This window comes from Pseudopipra pipra, chromosome 8, assembly GCF_036250125.1.
Source record: "Pseudopipra pipra isolate bDixPip1 chromosome 8, bDixPip1.hap1, whole genome shotgun sequence".
Lineage (NCBI taxonomy): Eukaryota > Metazoa > Chordata > Aves > Passeriformes > Pipridae > Pseudopipra > Pseudopipra pipra.
In genome coordinates, this window is record NC_087556.1 from 15,318,603 (window position 1) to 15,337,470 (window position 18,868).

Sequence of the window (18,868 nt, forward strand, 5' to 3'; positions counted from 1 at the left end):
CCTTTTAAGTGGATCTCTCACTTCTACACGTTATTTAAAAAATGACAGCAAGTATACTAATGTTCTGCCTTACATGAATTCTACTGTGTCTTTTTCTGGATTGCCTTTACATTGAATAGGTGAAAATGTGAATTACCATATTTAAGTTACTACATTATGATAAAGAATACATATGTAATAAAATTAAGAGGAACAGTTAGAAACCAAGAGAAGGGTAGCAATTATAACAAAACAATTAAACCAAATTGGATCACAATTATACTTGGACGACACTTGCAACCAGTTTTAAGTAATATGTCAGCACAGAAGAGTGTATTCTTTCCAAAGAATTAATTTAGGATGGCAAATTGGTAAAAAGAGAAGTAGGGAATTAAAAAAGAAAACAGAAATATTCCATGTTTTTTTCTGAGTTATATTTATTTTTATGGTTTTCTTTAAGTAGACACAATTCAAACTGTGGCAAATTTCTAAACTGAGCCAATACTAATGTTGGAATTACTAGCGACTGGCTACACTATTGATCAGAATAATGATGCGCCTCTAGCTGAGACTGAGAAAAATCAACCAGGAACATATAATCTAGTAATTTTCTAGTTCATAGAAGGTCAGTTACAGAGATAACATGGTCATCTAATAGCCTGGGTTTACGTGTGATGTTTATCTGAGAGAGTTACAAATGCCATCACGAACATGTTGACAAGTTATCCCTTAGCAAGCAAAGACTGATGTCCTATCTGCAGCTCAGCTATTATACTCATGTATCCTGTTTATAAACCAGGAGTATTAGATGGGCAAAGCGGGCTGTCAGTCAAAATGCTGATGACACTAAGAAAGTATTTTTATTTCAAAGCTTCATATCTCATTTGCCATGATCTCAGTAACAACAGGATTGCTCAGAGGCAATTAGCCATGTTGTATAAATGAGAACTAAGAGAGTGCTGCTTTCTGTTATAACTGTTATCTTTACATCAAAGAAAAGGCAGAACAATTCAAAGTAGTATCCCCTCTCTCTTCGCTGGTGAAGATAAATGTTGTAGCAAAAATCAGCCATTACAAGTTTCATGCACATACATACTTAATTGATATCACCAAAAAAAATACCTCTCACTCACAGCTGCCAAATAAAATGCAGCTCAGAGCTCTGGTGTTATCAGAAGGGAGTACTTCAAGCAGTGATATTTTATCCACTGTATTTCTCTCTATCAAAGATGATTAAAAAATGATGACAACTTCCCAAGGTATCTTAAACAAGTATAAAAACCTTATAAAAATTAAAGACCTCTGTAAGTGGATGAAGTAGCTTCTGATATCATGCTCCTGCTCTTCAGTAATGAACCGCTCCTAGCTCCCTGAACTCTTATTTCAACAAATCTAGAACACTTTAGGGGGGGTGAGTACTGGAGGGAGGGCAGCTCTTACAACAGAGATTTATACAGAGAGGAAAACACAACAAATAAGAGGAATATTTGTTTTTAGTGCAAACAAATTCTTCCACAATCTTCAAGGGCCCTAGAAATCCATTAAGTAACTTTCTTTGTAATATAGTCACAAGCTTATTAATAATTTAGTTTTCTGACAAAACATTCAACTCTGTCTCAGCTGAAGGCATTATCAGATCTTTCTGCATGTTTAGCACTCCTGGAATAGCCATATAGCAACTATTCATAAGAGCTTATTTAATTTCTCACATGTGCACATGCTTCCATCCACACAACTGCTTCACAGGAAATACATAAGGGACTTATTAGACAAAGTCATGAGTACAGTCTCTCCTTGCCCTAGATCAGATTTATTGCAAGAAGATGGAATTCCCATTCTATGAACTTCATTGTTTAATTCAGTCAGCTCCTACTCTTTAGCCACCAACTGAAGATGATTGAGGCTGGATTTCCAGAGGAGCAAGAACTGACACCTGGGAACATAATACCTATAGGATTAAACTCATAGGACTATAGGGCAATTTAGGTTGGAAAGGACCTCTGGAGGTCACTTGCTTGAGCCCCTGGCTTAAGGTAGGGTCAATTCAGATGATGTTAAATCCCCCCGAGATGACTTTTTATTTTAAAAGTTGTTGGATTCCTTCCATAAACTATGGATTCTGAAGAATAACATCATAAAAATTATTATACTGGTCTCAATTACATTTCCATTCTTATCAAGAGTATACTTGTTTAAATCCACTGGCTTCAGTCAAGCTATTCCAAAGTTATCCTAGTGTGTTGACAAAACAGAATCAGACCTTTTTTCAAAAAGGTTTCTGAATCAATCAAATTTTCAATAGTTGGGTAACTGTTCTGTGCACTATGTATTCTTTGCAAACTTATATTTTTATGTCTTGTGCTGTGGTTTTACAAATATACATACATGTATACGTACATGTATAATATAGTCAAAGAATGTTTCACACTAAGGATAATATTTTAAAATTTTGATAATATAGAAGTATGCCAAATATTACTTAGCTCTGAAATCAAAGCTGGATGTCAGTCTATAGAAAATCATTTGCATTTCCCTCATGAAAACAGGCAAATCTGAACAATATGAGGACCTTTAGGCAAACTCCTAGAAGTCCAAGGTCTTTATTTAATTTGTAGAGACATTTAGATTAAGATCAAAAAATAATGTTTGGAATTAATGTCTATATTAAAGATGAGGGAATGGCTTTATAGAGCCAATTTGGCTCAAATAGAAACAAAAGGAGGGAAGTATCTTCACTAAGCCCTGTGGTCTCTAAAGAGGAGATAAAGATGCCATAAGGTCCACTCACACAAGGACACATAAAAGAGGACAATTCCTCTTTTGCTGCTCTCCGTGTCTCTATCAGAGTAGTTCTCTGATAGTGGAGACAGTTGTTGGCCATCTCTTAAGGCTCATGCTGGGCTTCACAAGTAAGAGAGAGAACTGCTAATTCTGTAGGTATGTGCACCAAAAACGAATGTAGCTTTCAAACCACAGCCAGAAGCTTTATGAGATTCCTCAGTACATGAAAGCTGCCAATGAGATTTTTAAATTGACAGGTGGTTTGAGCCATTGACCTCTGCTTTGATACTGACAGAGGCAAATTGCTCTCAGCTCGTATTTGGCACTGTACCATGCTTAATGAAGAGCTCCTTCTACCTTGGGATTTCTTTTCCTTGAGAATGGTGTAACATCTTTATAGCATGGTGATAAGTAATATACATTTGCTGTGATCATTCTGTCACTGCTTCATCACACTACTTTAAAATGATTTGTGGCTCCATTTCATACTCTAGTACTTTTCACGTAGTATATGACTAAATCATAGCAGATTACTAAGTCAATACATTTATATTGATGGAAGCTGAAGAAACATTGATTTTACACCTTCTCCTATTCATTTGTTATGAACTCTCTACCCAGTTCCACTGAGTAGACAGATTCTAGGGGAAAGATTTTGCAGGGAACAATGGCAGCAACTATCAGAACAGATGCTTATTGTTTTCATTAGTTACGGTGTCAATGACAAAGGGGAGTTCAAACAGAAGGCAGACCTACTCTGGCTAAAGAGGGCAGGATGGCATAAAGGAAAGCATAAGATGGTAAAACTGCCCATTTTTCAATCTATTTATTGGCATTAAATATGCTTTGATTATCATTATTGCAAAGGTTCAAACTGGGGCTGACTAGTAATAAATAAATGTTAATTTAACGAGCAACTGAACGCTCCCCAAACGCTCCAAACGAAGGCTGTAATTCCATTAAGAGGACTCTTGTGACATAAGCCACATCAGCAAAGCTCAAGTGATTTGTCAACGTCGTAAGAACATGGAGGTAGAATGGCAACTTCAATTTATGGATATTTCAGGGATTTATAACCAAAAATCTGTGGTACCCCTGAAAACCACAAGAGGTGCTGAGATGCTACAAAGTAAATCATTATTGCTTAAACTTCTAAAAGGTAGTAGTGTAGCTAAAAAGCAATAAAGGCAGAAATGTGATAGTATTGTTTAGAGAAGTGTTTTTAGCATAAAGACACCTGCAGCAATTTTAAAACCCAGTTTCTCATTCATGCATTGCACCAGCCTGAGTGGCAGATGACTTGATGTCTGCAGTAAGAGGCAAGAAATTCAGAGATATTCCTGGTGCCAACTTAATAAAAACACATTTCAACTGAAGAATGCAGTTTATTTCTTGCTGCTAGCTGTTAGGGTGAGCTAGTTCTCCTTGGAGGCCAGCGGCTTCATGTTCAGAAATGCCGAACTCATGAATCAACTCACAGAGTTACAAGTGCCCAGAAACTTTGTGTCTTTAAACTTTTTCACGACTTTAAGGCTTCAATACCTTCAGTAGTTAGACTGGTTCTAGTAAAAAACCCCCAACAGATTTCTTATTTTCTACTTTTACATGGAGAAATACATGAGGGGTGATTTGCCAAGCTGGCATAATTATTGAGAAGGAATTTCCTTACAGTCTGTGAGTTATACCTCTGGAAGAGAGTGCCTCTGTGAAAGACCTTTCAAAATATGATAAAAGTCTAACAAACTTCCTGATGTAAAATAAATCCTGCTTGATGGGGTTAGTTCTCATTATATCCCACATTTCCCACTCAGTCAAAACACTTGCTTCAACAAAACCACTGTTCAGTCATGTAAATATACTGGTCACAGAGAAGTATGGGGGACTTTGTCATGGGAATCTTGTTCTCTGCTGTTTGAATAAAGGAACTATGCTTCCAGGAGAGTATATTATCACACTGGGTGAATTTTTTAGTTAAGGGATTAATTTTGAAACATTTTACTACAAGGATGCTAAAATCAAAACATTACATGTACTGTTGCCTAGGTAGTAACAACTGATAAAATCCTCAGTCAAAGAAAAAAGCTAGAAAAGCTTCTTTCTGAAGAGAATATAACCATTCTGTTATAAAAATTCTGTCAGGACAATAACACTGCAGCTGGCTCGATGCTAGAACCAATAGAAGATATGTATGTTGAGCAGCATTGCCAACATTGCTGAATAGGGCTTGCTGGTAAGGAGACAATAAAGAACTTTTCCTGTTGCAAATATGTACTTTGAAAACACATGAAAAGTGTGATACAGATAAAATACAGACATTTCCCTCAAATGAAACACAGACCAAATCAAAGCCCATCCAGTCCAGTATCCTATTTCCCACATATGGGAAGGAAAATTAAATGACACCATGAAGAAGGAACCAAAGTACATAAGACTAGAATCAGCTGTGTATCTAGACTGTTATGACTCCCCATTCTTCCATCTGGACTAAACTCAGGAAAATGTATTCTCTGAGGAGAAAAAATGATCAATTTATTATTTATGGAGTGACAGAGGAGAGGAGAACTAAGATATTCCAGAAGCTAATGGAAGAACTACAGATATTCTAAAGCTCATGTTGCTTTGTGTCACAGGAGAGAGAAATATGGTGCAACAAGAGCCTAAGTTCACACAACAATACTCAGGTAAGTGTCTGACCACAAGGGGAGTTCAGACAGATTTGCAACTGCTGAGCTAACTTCCATTGCAGAGGGAAAACCAGCTGTGGTCCTTTCTTTCCCTGGCAGTGAAGGAGAACTGTAGAATGCACTGTCCTGCATTGCACTTGTACTCCATAGGAAAAGCATCTGATGACTCAGCGTTATTTGTGGGGCAACTGAGGAAAATAATATATATATATCCATAAATAGGGTACAGGACCTTTGTTAAGATTACCCCAAATATACAGAAGCTTGCTGTATCCAGACATATTATGTCAACACTTAGATTGACAAAGGAGAGTTGATCCTTTAGATCTCTCTCCTTGCTTTCCTCCCTCTCTCCCTGAGTTTAACACTGTCCACATAATTTTTCCCTTTGAGAAAGGAATCTCACAACTGATCCAAGACCAGCCTGACAGGATGTGCCTGAACTCCTTACACTGCTGGTGAAAGGCAGTAGTTTGGAACAGAGACTGATGCAGCTTATATAATTCAGGATATTCTGAATAACTACCAAAGTCAATGTTTTAGCCCTTCTACAGAAAAACAACAGCTATGACAGTACCAGGGAAAAGGATGTCATTTAAAGAGGAAGGTTTTTTTAGAGATCAGGCAGTTCTTAAGGCCCTGATTATTTAATTGCAATAGTCTTCCTGCAGGTAAACTAAGAAAGAACAAAAGTAGGATTATTAAAAAAAAAAAGTCTTGATTTCGAAATGCCTAAAATCTGAAGAACTGGGAATAAATACATGTATTTACATGGCTGCCACAGAAAACAAAATAGGCAAGATCTCTCTGTTTTCCCCCCCACAAGAACAGCAGCTTACTGGCACAGCTGATGCACAGAGCAAATGCATACAAGGACAAGCACTTGAAAATGATCTTATTTATGTTACAGTCACTGTTACCTACTGCTTCAAATTTAGTCTTGTTTGTGATTTAGCAACAATAGAGAGTGACAAGCATGCCCTAAAAGGTGTATGAATAATATGACCTAATGTGTTTCCCTCTATTTCTGTCCTTTTTGATTCATGAAAGCACTGAACTAATGAGTGAAAACATTCCTATCTTCAGCCAGATTTAAGCATATACTGAAAATTTATCATTGGTTTAAGTGCTGTATTAAGTAAGGATGGAATTACTCACATGCTTAAGATTAAGCTTATGTTGAATACTTTATTGAAGTGGGACACAATTCTGAAGCTTTAATTTGGTAACACACTGCTTGTTATCCCTTTCACAGCTACAAGACTGAGCCCTGCAATTCTATTTATAAAGTCTCTTTGGTAATGTTTCCAGTAAATTAGTGACTAATGGAGCTCCTTACAGCTACTACGTACTGGATATTAGAGCCTTCAGGATGCAACAGTGCATCACAGAACTATATGGATGAAGGTTACAATGAATGACAGAAATCTTGGATTAGATTGGTTTTTGGCTTATATTGAATAATTTTTAAAAACAGGCATAGACATAACATCCTCTTTTTTCCTTAGAGCTTGTGCCAAAAAAAATAGTAAGTTTGCAAATGTATATTAAGCAATGCCAGATATTTTCTGGGTTTGTTTTAACAAATTAACCCTTTGCATTCTTTTCTGATGTCCAAATAATTGTATTGGAAGCAGATGTTCTACCAAAATTGACATGATCAAAGACATTATGCTCACTTATTAACATACTGTTTAATATTCACTACAACCTGTTTTAAAGAACAACAATGTGTTAACATTTAAGCCAGGAGGGATTTCTGTACACTATATAGTACTTGATGCAGCTTGTTTATGCAACAGTCTGACAGATACAATTAATCTCATGAAAACGACCAGAGTACAGCATAACGGCATATTATTTTTGAAGTAACAGAACACACTTTCCCTTTGGAAATCAGAACTTAATTAAATCATATAACTTCAGGATGCAGAGAAAAGCTGTAAGAGAATGAAGCTCGTTTTGAAGGACAGTTGAATGAAAAATCAGTAGATTTTATACAGAGAGAATAACAGGATAATCTCCAAACAACAGAAAGAAGTAAGAAATACCTCCAACAAACGCATCTCCAGCTCCATTGGTATCCACAATTTCACTCTGATCACTCACCAACACAGGGAAAGTAGTCACTTCATTTTCTGTAGAGGAAGGGAAGAATAAAACATGAGTTACTTGGAAATACAACTTTGAAAAGCACAACAAACAGTGAAAATCAAAACAATTCAAAACTGGAGCTCTGACCTTCAGCATGGTAATTTGGATAAAAATACATTTGGCTTATAATTCTGTCTGTATTTACTGCATAGGGATATGGAAACACATTGACTCAACCTATTTGTTGTGGGCATTTTCATTATTTACTTCCAGCCTAATTTATTTTCTCTACTTCCTAATGTTAAGGACAAGAGAAAAAAAGTAAATCAGAAGGAACAACATAAAACATCTGGGCATATGGACAAGACTAAGAAAAATGTGTCCTGCCAAAAACAGTGCTTCCTATTGGTTGCAGAGAGGTGATGTAGCTTCCAGAATGGCCAGTACAAGCCTCCAAAAGATCAACAGAAATTGCTGCACTGTGAAAATCAAAATATACGTCAATTAAGTAAAATAAAGCTGTGAAATAAAATGCAGAAACAAGTGTAAATCAAAGTGCTCTCAAATTACCTCTTAAAAAAAACCCCATATATGTAAGAAGCCTTACAACTTGCCATATGACTAGGTTTGGTTTCAAGATTTCAATCACTTCACCCCCTTCCTTGGTATTTATTTAAAAAACCCAACTATTTCCTTCAGCTCCCTGCCCTCTACTGGCACTCCTTAAACCTATTGCAATAGGTGGATACTCAACATCTTCACCTTCAATTCACTGCCACACCACAGTTCAACATAATTACACCACTTAGGTATGATAACTTTAGAGTTCTAGGGTTATAAATTTAATATATGCCACTAATTAATCAGCTATGGCTTTCCAGGTGGTAATGTCATAATGACGTGATAAAAATATAATTACCACCTTGTCACAATACCTTGTTAAAGTGTAAATTACCCCTGTAACGGAGCCAATGGAAGTTCTGCCTCTGGTAGTCAGTATGCATTAAACTGTCTCAGAGCAAACAGATTGTCCTTTGGCAGACAGTAGGAATTACAAAAAGGGGAGGGGGAAGAAAAGCCTGTCAACCAGTGAAAATGAAAACCATCAGAGCTGTTTTCTCTTAATTTTTGGTAAAAATAGAAATAAAATGCAAAATAGATCTTCCAGTCGCTGAAACCTGCAGATGAGTAGTTTCTTCACTGTCCAGCAACAGAGCAAATCATAAAAATCGCTCTTACACTGATGTACACAGTAGCAAACAAGGAAACCTAGTTTGGAAGGCATATAAAGAATTCACAGTCTCAAATCAGGCAAGTCTGTGTATGCTGCAGAGGTACCAGAAGGATCCTGGTTTCTGTGAAATGCAGTGTATCAGCTCTACTGCTCTTCACCATCTGCTACTAAGTGAACCAGGCAGATATAATGATGCTGCCTCCAGAGGGAACTGTTGGCTGGCCCACCAGGAGGGGAGGGGAGGGGAGCATTAGCAACAACCATCCATGAGAGGCAAAGGAAAAAGGGTAATGAAAAACATAAGATGAATATTCCAATTAAAGAACAGGTTTCAGTCAGTTCTCAGTGCATCCTACTCTCTATCCTGTTAAGAAAGCTATTTAGAAACGTGCTTCAATGCTGTGTTGTGCTCTTAAGATAGTCTTCAAGAGCAATGTTTTTTAGTAATTTTAACAGGATTCATTTGAATTGGAAATCAAGAAGGAGAGGTCTTACATTAAACTCTGCCAGACGAGCAGAGTGTATTCATCCATTTCACAAGAAGGTATATTGATTTGCTCTAGATAATACTAAAACAATGAACAATGTGATGAGTCTGTTGAAGCCACATTGTAATAAACTAACCTGCTTCCATCCCAAGTGTGCACAGGCACACACAGATGTTCTACGTTAAATGCACAGCAGACAATTGCATATGCATACAAATGTCTGTGTTTGGGCACAGAGAGTGAATAATGCACAGACATTGTATTTTGAATGCTGTAAATGGGACTTGGCATCAAATAAGATTCTATTCAAGCAAACTAGCACAAATGAAAGTTCTCACCATCGTCTTTTTCCTTTCTTTTCCTCCTCTGTCTTGATTCCTTCCCTCAGCTCCCTCTAGTACGTGCAGGTAAGTATTGCACTATGAGCTCTTAGTTTATTCTTTCTGCAGTAGATATAATTGTTTGTAACTGAATTAGTCTAAAACCCCAAATACCATCAAGAAATTTGTCCGGTGAATAGTTGTTTTTAAGTTTTTTTCTTATTACAGTTTTCCATCTCTGGGTCTTACATTTTTCTCTATAGAACTTTATACATATTTTCAAGAGGAGCAATAATCCCATATTTTGAAGTACTGAAGTTTCAGAAGGAGCACATACCACATTACAAAGATATTACTATATGCACATATCCAATAGGCAAGTTATCTTTCTTTAACCTTAGGAGAACTTCTTCTAGCACAGTAGAGTCTACTACATTATAGTTGACAATAATTTATACTGAAATATCAACAAAAGAATACTGAGGTTTAGGGTTTTTTTCCTTTCCTTCACAATAAATGAAGTCAGTTAGAATTAAAGCTGCCATTAAATTACATTGTATTTAGGTGCTGTGTATTAGCACCTAAGTAGCTAACTTCTCTGACTGAACTGTGTTGTGTAACAACCAGGCACAACAGGGTGAATTACGATGAAGCAGAAGTCTCCATTCTGAATATCCTTGCTTTTGTGACTTTAATTTTGCTTTAACTTCATTTTTGATCTATTATGGTATAAAACTCCCAAATCCATCATAGTGAACATTGAGACACCTTGGCTAAGTACACTGGTTGTCAGTGGCCTTGCTTTTCAAAGTCAGTTCTGATTTCATTCATCATTCTGAGAGCTTATGAAATAAAGAATAATTACGTAAGTGTTTTGAAGTCCAAGTGCTGCTCCTCTGGGCATAAAATCCAGTGTTCTATTTTTAAGCAACAAATATCTTCTGTGATACAACACATTCCACTCGGATATCATTTCCTGGAAGCCCAGAATTGTGAGCGCAAATTGCAACACGGTGACTATAACTAGGGAAATTTTAGTAACAAGCAATAATAAAATCTAAAATTTTGGGACTTTGATTCTATTCTCAATGACTTTACATTAGTCAGGAAGTCAACTCTTTCAGAATGATATAGAAATAATCCAACCCAAACATTAATGTAGTGATTCCATAGGCTGAAGACAATATTCACAGACAAGTCAGAAGGATTCAGCTCACTGGTAAATTCAGTTATTGCTAATCTCTTGCATTATGTATATAAACATGTGAAATCTGTATTTATTTTCCTCAGGCAAAAATATGTGCTAGCATATCTAACTTAAAACATTTTTGTAGGTAAAACAGTCTAGAAAGATGATAATTGGAGAGCAGTATTAACTGAAAAAAACCAGTGCTCCTTCCATTCTAATACATTTAAGCTCCCAAATGAATATAAGCCTATTTCACAATGTTAACAGAAACAATCGGACTCTGATGATAGCTGCAAATATTACAGGTCTGTCTTTAAACCAAATTAGAATCACAGACTACATGTCTACTCTTAGTACAGTAATAAACACCAGCAAGCAATCATTACATCCAATTAGGCTGAGTACTTTCCTTAACTGGGTCATTTACCAGTCTCTCTTGCTCTTAAAAGTAGATTAAATGTGTAAACTTACATTTAATTACCTGTAACAGAACTCTTATGGGCAACATGTTGGAGTGTCCTTAATTTTGTTTTAAAATAAAGTAAAAGGAAGAAGGGAGACCTAAAATATATAGAAAAAAAGGTCTAGCTATTTCCTCAAATAATCTTTCGATTTTGGGCTGGTAGTGGTAGTACAGATGCTTACAAGATGGAGTAACAGTCATGTTTCTTTTGTGAGCTTTAACTTGTAAAAAAAGGAACAACTGTGAAACAGAATTCTGTCCCATCTCCTCCCCACCTCCATCCTCTCTAATTTTCTTTAGATCAGGGGCCAAAAAACAGATAAAAAGAAAGAAAAAAATGAGACAGGAAGAACTTAACAGAACATAGAAACCTGAACACAAAACCTATAAATGTCTCTGGGCAGCTGTAAGGTAAGTAATGAGAAAAGTATTTGAAACTAGCCCATGTCCGTTTGGATGATCCTTAGCTCTCACCTCTCTCCAGAAGGTAAACCCCAGAAGCCTACAGGTTCTAAGTCTCTGTACCTTCTTCAGCACATCAATACACCCTTAAAACCCTTAGTATAACAACACTTTCTCCTGTTTTGTTCTACAGTAAAACACTGCTGCTGTTCCTGTTCTTCACACAACAATTCCACACTGGATAATGTACATCAAACAGATACCACAGCTGCCCCACCACATCAACACAGCACTGTCCAAAGCTATCAGGCAACGTGGGGCAGGGCACTGCACGCTGAACCCCCCTTAGAAATCCTTAAGATTTCCAGTGATGATGTATTTCAAACCTGGCAGAGCTGATTCAACCTGTCACTTCTAAGCAAACAGAAGGAGATCCTGCATTTTCAGGCTAGGACTTTGAGACAGTGGCACTAGATGGACACTCTGGCCCTCCTGGCCCTTTCTGTGTGCGCGTTAAGTTTGCCTTGTTTTGCAGGCCAACATCTCCTCCATCTAGGTCTGTGCACTGCTGTTGGCCTGGTGCTGTAGCTATTTAGGGCTCGTCAGAAAAAGAAGGAATTTATTTCTGCAAGTCAATAGAGTCGAATAGCATAATAAACAAGATGCAAGTCAGCTGCATGCTTTGGGATTTTCTACCAAGTATTTTAATAATGCACAACAAATGATGTGGTATTGTAACGAATGCAACAAGTACCCAAGAAATATTTATAACTAGTAATGTAGAGGTTGTTCATCCTTTATCCCTATAATAAACAATGTTACCCTAAACAAGTTACAGAGCAGCTGTCATTTACAATGCTTTAATGTCTATGGTATGATACAAGTAATACAAATATTAATTGATTTCCATAATAAAGGACCCAAGTAATGGGTCTCTTTCGCAATAGGACTAAAATTCTTCCTGTAGCTGTCTAAGCAAAACTGTTGGTCAGGATGCAAAGTGCTGTCCCCCAGAGACAACTAGTTCATTTTCAGTAGAAACAGAGAAAGAATATGATGCCAAAGACTTTGAATCTTCTGTGGCTCTACTCATAGAGTAGATATGGTCCTATACCTATCCATGGGGGAAATGACAGTGTGCAGACCTCATTCTCCCTGTCTTCTATGAGGTAAATGAGACTTGTCTTCCCTTTATAGCTCTCCTCAGACATACACATTGTACCACTATCTGGTCAAGAGCATTTTTATTCAGAAGACATAATCATAGCATCTCACTGAAGTGTGATTCATAGGATTAGAGTTAACAGGGGGATGAAGGTTCATCCAAAGGAACTTGTACACTCATACATATCAAATAATAGCAGTGATGTGAAATTAAACACTATTTTTGCACACAGCATGTATCCTCTGAATCTACGTCTGATCCTGTCTGCACTCCTGTTAATTCAACACCACTCCTTTGAAATAACTCTTGATTTATACCAGCACGAGATTGGACTCAGAACTCTGTATCTAGTTACAATTGTAACAAATGTAACAGCATCAACTAATGACTCACCAGCTTCTACAGGCCCAAATGTGTTTTATTTGACTTCGTCAAAGGTGTGGGACAGACTTAAATGTCATTATTCTATATATCATCACTTGCCAGTGCCATGAGTTGAATCTCTCAAATTAAATATCTTATAATAAATTAATATTAAATAATTCCTAGAACAAGTAAACAAAACACTTTGTGTAAAAGATGGAGAAGCAAGAGGTCAACAGAAAATACTAGTTCTGCTTCAGTTTGTTGCTAATATAACATTTTTTAAATATATATATGTGCATACATATATGGAAAAACTGCCCTAAAGAACAAGCTGCTGAATTTTTCTGGCATGTGTCAGAATGTTTAAGGTTTAGAATGGCAATGAACTCTGTTGAAAAAGCCTTACAAGCACACAAGAGTATTGCCATTTGCCCGCCAGGCACAGATTTCAGAGGGAGCTGAAACTGCGCCCACTGAACTGCCAGCAAACACACTCCTCTAGCTCGGCATGGCTGCTGGAGACATAAGGTAGCGTTCAGAGCTAAATCCTCTTCCTGGGATTCCTGTCCGGGCTGAGAAAGGGGTTGAGGACTCAGAAAACGAAAAGGGTGTGAAGTCATAGGCACCAAAATTAAGAAAAGCTTCTGCAGATACTTCACCGATACAACACGACGACTCTCTGGGGAGCGCTATGAAGAGCTCAGATCAAAATCAGTCCTGCAGACAGGAGAGATGGGTTACAATAAATGAAACCCATGAATTGTATGATCCCAGTCTCTATCGAGAACAAGCTCTACTGCAGGGAGCTGAGTCACACCAATGAGCACAGGGTGACACAAAACCAGATCTGGCCTTGGATATTAACAAATATAAAGCATCTCGTTCTGCACTGTAAATCCTACATGTATTGGTTTGACCACTGTACAACTTATTTGATCCTCACATGTAAAAAACCAAGCAACATCCCCCTCCCAATTATTTTCTGAGCTGTATATGGGCATTGGAAATACAAACAAATCTATTTCTATCTGTAAATAGATAGCTCAAGAATTGAAAACACACAGAAACAGATGACAGCTGGAATATCAGTGTCCAAGGTAAGGAATACATCACATACATGTGTCCAAATTACACCAACACCTACGTTCTAGCTCACACGTGCTCTTCAGCCTCCTGAAACCTGGCTATGGGGACTCTGCAATAATGAAGCACCTTTCAGCTCAGAAATCGGACTGTGCACTTCACCTACTGTTTGCCCTGCCCCACACACTGTCAGGAAAGCCTGTGTGTACTCCATTTCATGGTGTCCTACAGACACATTTGATACCACTGCATAACTGGGCGATCAAAACACTCTCCTATGGGAGAATCTTCTGACAACTATCAACCTATAAATCAGGTCAAAGCAACTCCTACCCAAAAGCTTATCAGGGCATTGGCTAAAAACAAAACAAAATGAGAAAGAGAGAGCGAAAAAACCACATTATAATTTGGTTTTGAGTAGGACAAAAACTGTTTTCTGCCTCGCATTTTTCATACATTAAGCATATTGCCCTAGCGGGGTAAACACACCTGTCAAAACTTGCAAGCTTTCTTAGCTATACCTCAGTTTCAGAGTGGTGAACACAGAAATCACATCATTTAAATAAATGCCATGTTACATGACAGCTTTTTTTATGCTACATGATAATCTGAGAAGCATGGGTTGTCAGTGGAGGCAGAAATGGGCCCAAGGCACTTCTATTTCACTTGAGCATCAGTAAGACTGAAAAGAGAAGGAGTGAGCATTAGGTCACTACAGAGCAGCTCTGAAGGAGCTTTTTCTTCTGGGAGAATTTATATTTAGTTTCATAAATAAAATCAGTCCATTGGAATGAAAGAGACAGCCTTCCCTAGAAATATTACTAAAAATAAGTTAATGTATATCTATTTCTCCTTAAAACAAAATTAATTTGTTACTAATTGGCCATTTCAGAGGTAGCTATACCACAGAAGTTCTACTGCATTGCATTTAAAAATTCAAATTACATGTAGAATTTTCAATTTTTCATCCTTTTAACTCAGAGCTAAGCTCTAGAACTTTTACAATTATATTTTTCTTCTCATTCAGTACTTGTAAATTCCATGTTGGCTTTAGTTAGGATCTCCCTAGACTACTTATTTATTTTTCAAGAATGAAACATGCTTACTAAATGAATTTTCTCAGGCTTTAGCAGGTTTTAAATCTATTAGAAGATGTCACTGCAGTGGAGGCTGAAGTTTGTTCTAATCTCCATAAGAAAGTATTCTGCTCTTAAAAATCCAGTTAAAACAGGGCAACTTGAAGGTTTTTAATGGAATTCTGTAAGGGTTATGTCAGTCTAAGAAAAGAATCTGTCCCAAAATGCAGGAGTTTATATATTCCCTACATTAGTTGCAGATAATTTCTTAGATAATTAAATACCCCAAACTATGCTCTCTGTAGTATCATTTTATCAGTTTGAAAGTATTCCCTAACCATTGATGTAAACAGGAAGGCAAATCTACCACCTTTTAAAAATAAAATCAGATACATTTTAATGTAAATTATGCAACCCTGAATTTATACAATTATTGACTACATAGTGCACTAAATTCATTTGGATGCAGTTACTGAAATAGCAGTTTTGACAAACAGCTTCTGGCAAGGGTTCTTCAATCATATGTGTGTGTACCAAGGCCTTAAAGCATGGCAGTACACAGGTATACTCGTACACAACAGGCTTTACAGGGACTGTCATTTAATGTAAACTCCAATGATACAAAGTCAGGCTGCTTGACACAACCAAAATAACTAACCTAGCAGAAAAATTAAAAATTTTCAGCCTCTATCTCTGCAGAACCTTGTCAAACTCCTACCATTGCCTGTCACTCTTGGTTGTTTCCTTTAAAGTACTATTTCTGCAGTATTAAATTGCTGAATAATTCAATTTTAAGTTAGTTCAAAATTATACACAAACCAACACACTGATCTTTTTAGAAGCAATAAAACATTTTAAAATGAACTTTAGTTGGTGCATCCAGGCAAGTTCAACTCATGATCTTTTAAACCTAATGTGTATTCTTGTGTCATCAAGGTGAGCATCAAGGTATGTATTAGAAGCAAAAAAAATAATTCCTGCCCCGAAGAGTTTCCAACCTGAAATGCAAGATTGGTAAGCAAGTAAATAGATACATATACATGAAATGTAGACACTCTGCTGATATAATTAAGTTATGAAAAGTTGTGAAGAAAGTCAAGAAACAGATACTGCTTTAAAAACCAGACAGATATGCAGGAAAAACCTCTGGTTAGCCTACAGAGTGAAATAATTTGAACTGCAACCTAAAAATGCGGGGAAAAAAAAATGGAAAAATGCTTGTTACTTGTTCCTTTGAGAACCATTTCAGTAGAAAACATATACTGGCTATTTAGACAGTTTGACTGCTTTTTTTGTCATTTTTTCCTAGCAGAAATAAACCCAGATTTAAAAAAAACAAAAAGGCTTTCAATTTAACATTTTTGAAGAAAAACTTTCCTTTTTTTAGGGAAAGAAAATTAACTTCTGTAACTCTCGACTTGCCAAATCCATACTCGTACCAAGCTTCTACTCATCTTTGCTGCTTACTGTGTAAGCACTCTCTTTTTCAGCCCATCCTTCTCCATTGCCTGTTGATTCTTGATGATTAAAGCAATGACTTAAGTGTTTACTGGTGACATGGAGGCTGATTGCAGCTAGTAAATTTGGATTTTTATGCCAACAAAAACTTAGAAGGCTTAATTTTTTTCCATATAAATACAAATCCGATCTGATCATCGCTACTTGGTGGCAATGGAGTCAGGAGCAGACGGTGCCAGGAAGGAACAAAGCTGCTTGGGAGCAGACTAACATTTGGAGCAGGCTTTTCTGCTGAATGCACTTGTCAAACTCAACCTTTGAGCCTGTATTGGTTTATTCATCCAGTCTCCTATTTATTTTTTCTGTTTTTATTCTTAAATGCCTGTACATTCGCACATTCAGGGCAAAATGGGAACAGCAGTAGCTGTTCCTCCTGTAGCTCTAACCTTTCATGAGCAGGCCTCTGGTTCCTTGTTCACCCAGAGAATCCACCAGTGCCCCCACCTCAATGGAGAAGAGGGCTGGCATTCCCCACCAATGGATCTGATTCTAGCAAGTGGAATGCTTCAACCCCAGCCTATCCCTAGAAGTTTGGCTTGGCCTTGTAGAACCAAACCTTGTTTCTCTCTGTTATTGACTTTTTTAACATATTTTCATTTCTGTATTGATTTCCCTAAGCCATTGGAGACCACAGCTTCACATGCTCTTGTCTTCTAGACCAGTGACGTGACTCCTCCAGAAGCCAACACACAATACATATCCAGTACAGATATCTAACATGATTTACTTTGTTCCTCCAAACATGTTTTGATTGTACACATAAAAGACCATTTGATGTTTTCTGTATTCTATTTTTCACAATAAAACAACAGTGCCTTCATTTTTGAAATGAAAATCTAAAATCAATCCTTAGTTTTTTTATATTTGGGTTTAACCAAATATAAAAATGTCAGTACAAAAAGGAGATACTTATAGTGCATGATGCACCAGAGATTAAAAGAAAATTGCATTTTGAGCACTCTACTAACTAAAGTGTTTAACTGCTCACAAATGGATTTTCATATTTTTGTAGTAATTTACAGAGGGTAATAAGTACTGTAATCTAATCCACCACAATTACATAATTTTTGGCCAACTTGCTGTTTATAAATACTGCAAGTATTAGGTTATTAAATTTTTTACAATTAGGTGACTAAGAAAGCTGTTTATTGCCTTCCGTTATACCCTCTGTTAATAAGATCTTTGTTGCAGATGTTCATGTATGCTGCATTGATGTTTAATGGTGCATGATGCTCTAGGTGGTTCCCATAACCTTGCTTTGTCTACTATGAGCTGACTCAATTGATATGATAATAGAGAAAAGAGGTCTGAAACAAGCTGGGCTGTACTGGCACAATTTGCATAACCTTTAAATTTGCCATCACTTGATAGCCAACTGCTCCTAAAAAATTCTTATTCAGTTGTCAGCGCCGACAATGTACTGTAGGAACAGCATTCAGCCCTTGGACAGGTGCGGAGGGAAGAGAGGGCATGCACAGTTTATTGCACTTTTATATTCTATCAGGAAATGTACTTATTATCAAATTTATAAAGCCAACAATTTGGAGTAGAGTTCTGTGGTTCCATTTGTGATCCACTGCTATCAGCCACAACGCATGGCCTGGCATCTTTTCAGGTTCACAGTGCAATATCACAGTGTCTCATTACAAGGGACATAAATATTTGGTTCCATAGACTCTTCTCTGATTTAGTTTTGACTGCTAATCACGGGGGCAGGCAGAAGAATCAGGATGGATTAGGAGAGCAGTGGGGGGCACAGGGTAGCAGACTAGAGCAAACAAAATCAATGTAAGCAATCTCCCAAACTTTAAATCTGGTTTCAGAGGACTCTGTGTATTCTTTTTGAACAAACATTAGTATTATATCATTCACTAGGTACAGCCAAAACATAACAATATAAAAATAGTCCGTGTTTATTCTATTCACTAAATCTGCTGTCTGTATATACTCTATGCCAGGTCTGCTTACTTTACTGACTTTATTATTCATAACAAAGAAAACAGCTATGGTGAAAGTAAGCCAGAGC

At 37.0% G+C, this 18,868-nt stretch overlaps 1 protein-coding gene across 2 annotated transcripts in view; it reads right to left on the reverse strand.

The window, feature by feature from the left end:
* The window catches only part of ADK (adenosine kinase), a 277,174-nt gene that overhangs the window by 10,924 nt on the left and 247,382 nt on the right, over positions 1-18,868 (reverse strand). For both annotated transcript variants that reach the window (XM_064663829.1, XM_064663830.1), the window contains exon 10: positions 7,496-7,582. In XM_064663829.1, the coding sequence (XP_064519899.1) occupies positions 7,496-7,582 (87 nt within the window). The remainder of the gene's footprint in view (positions 1-7,495; positions 7,583-18,868) is intronic.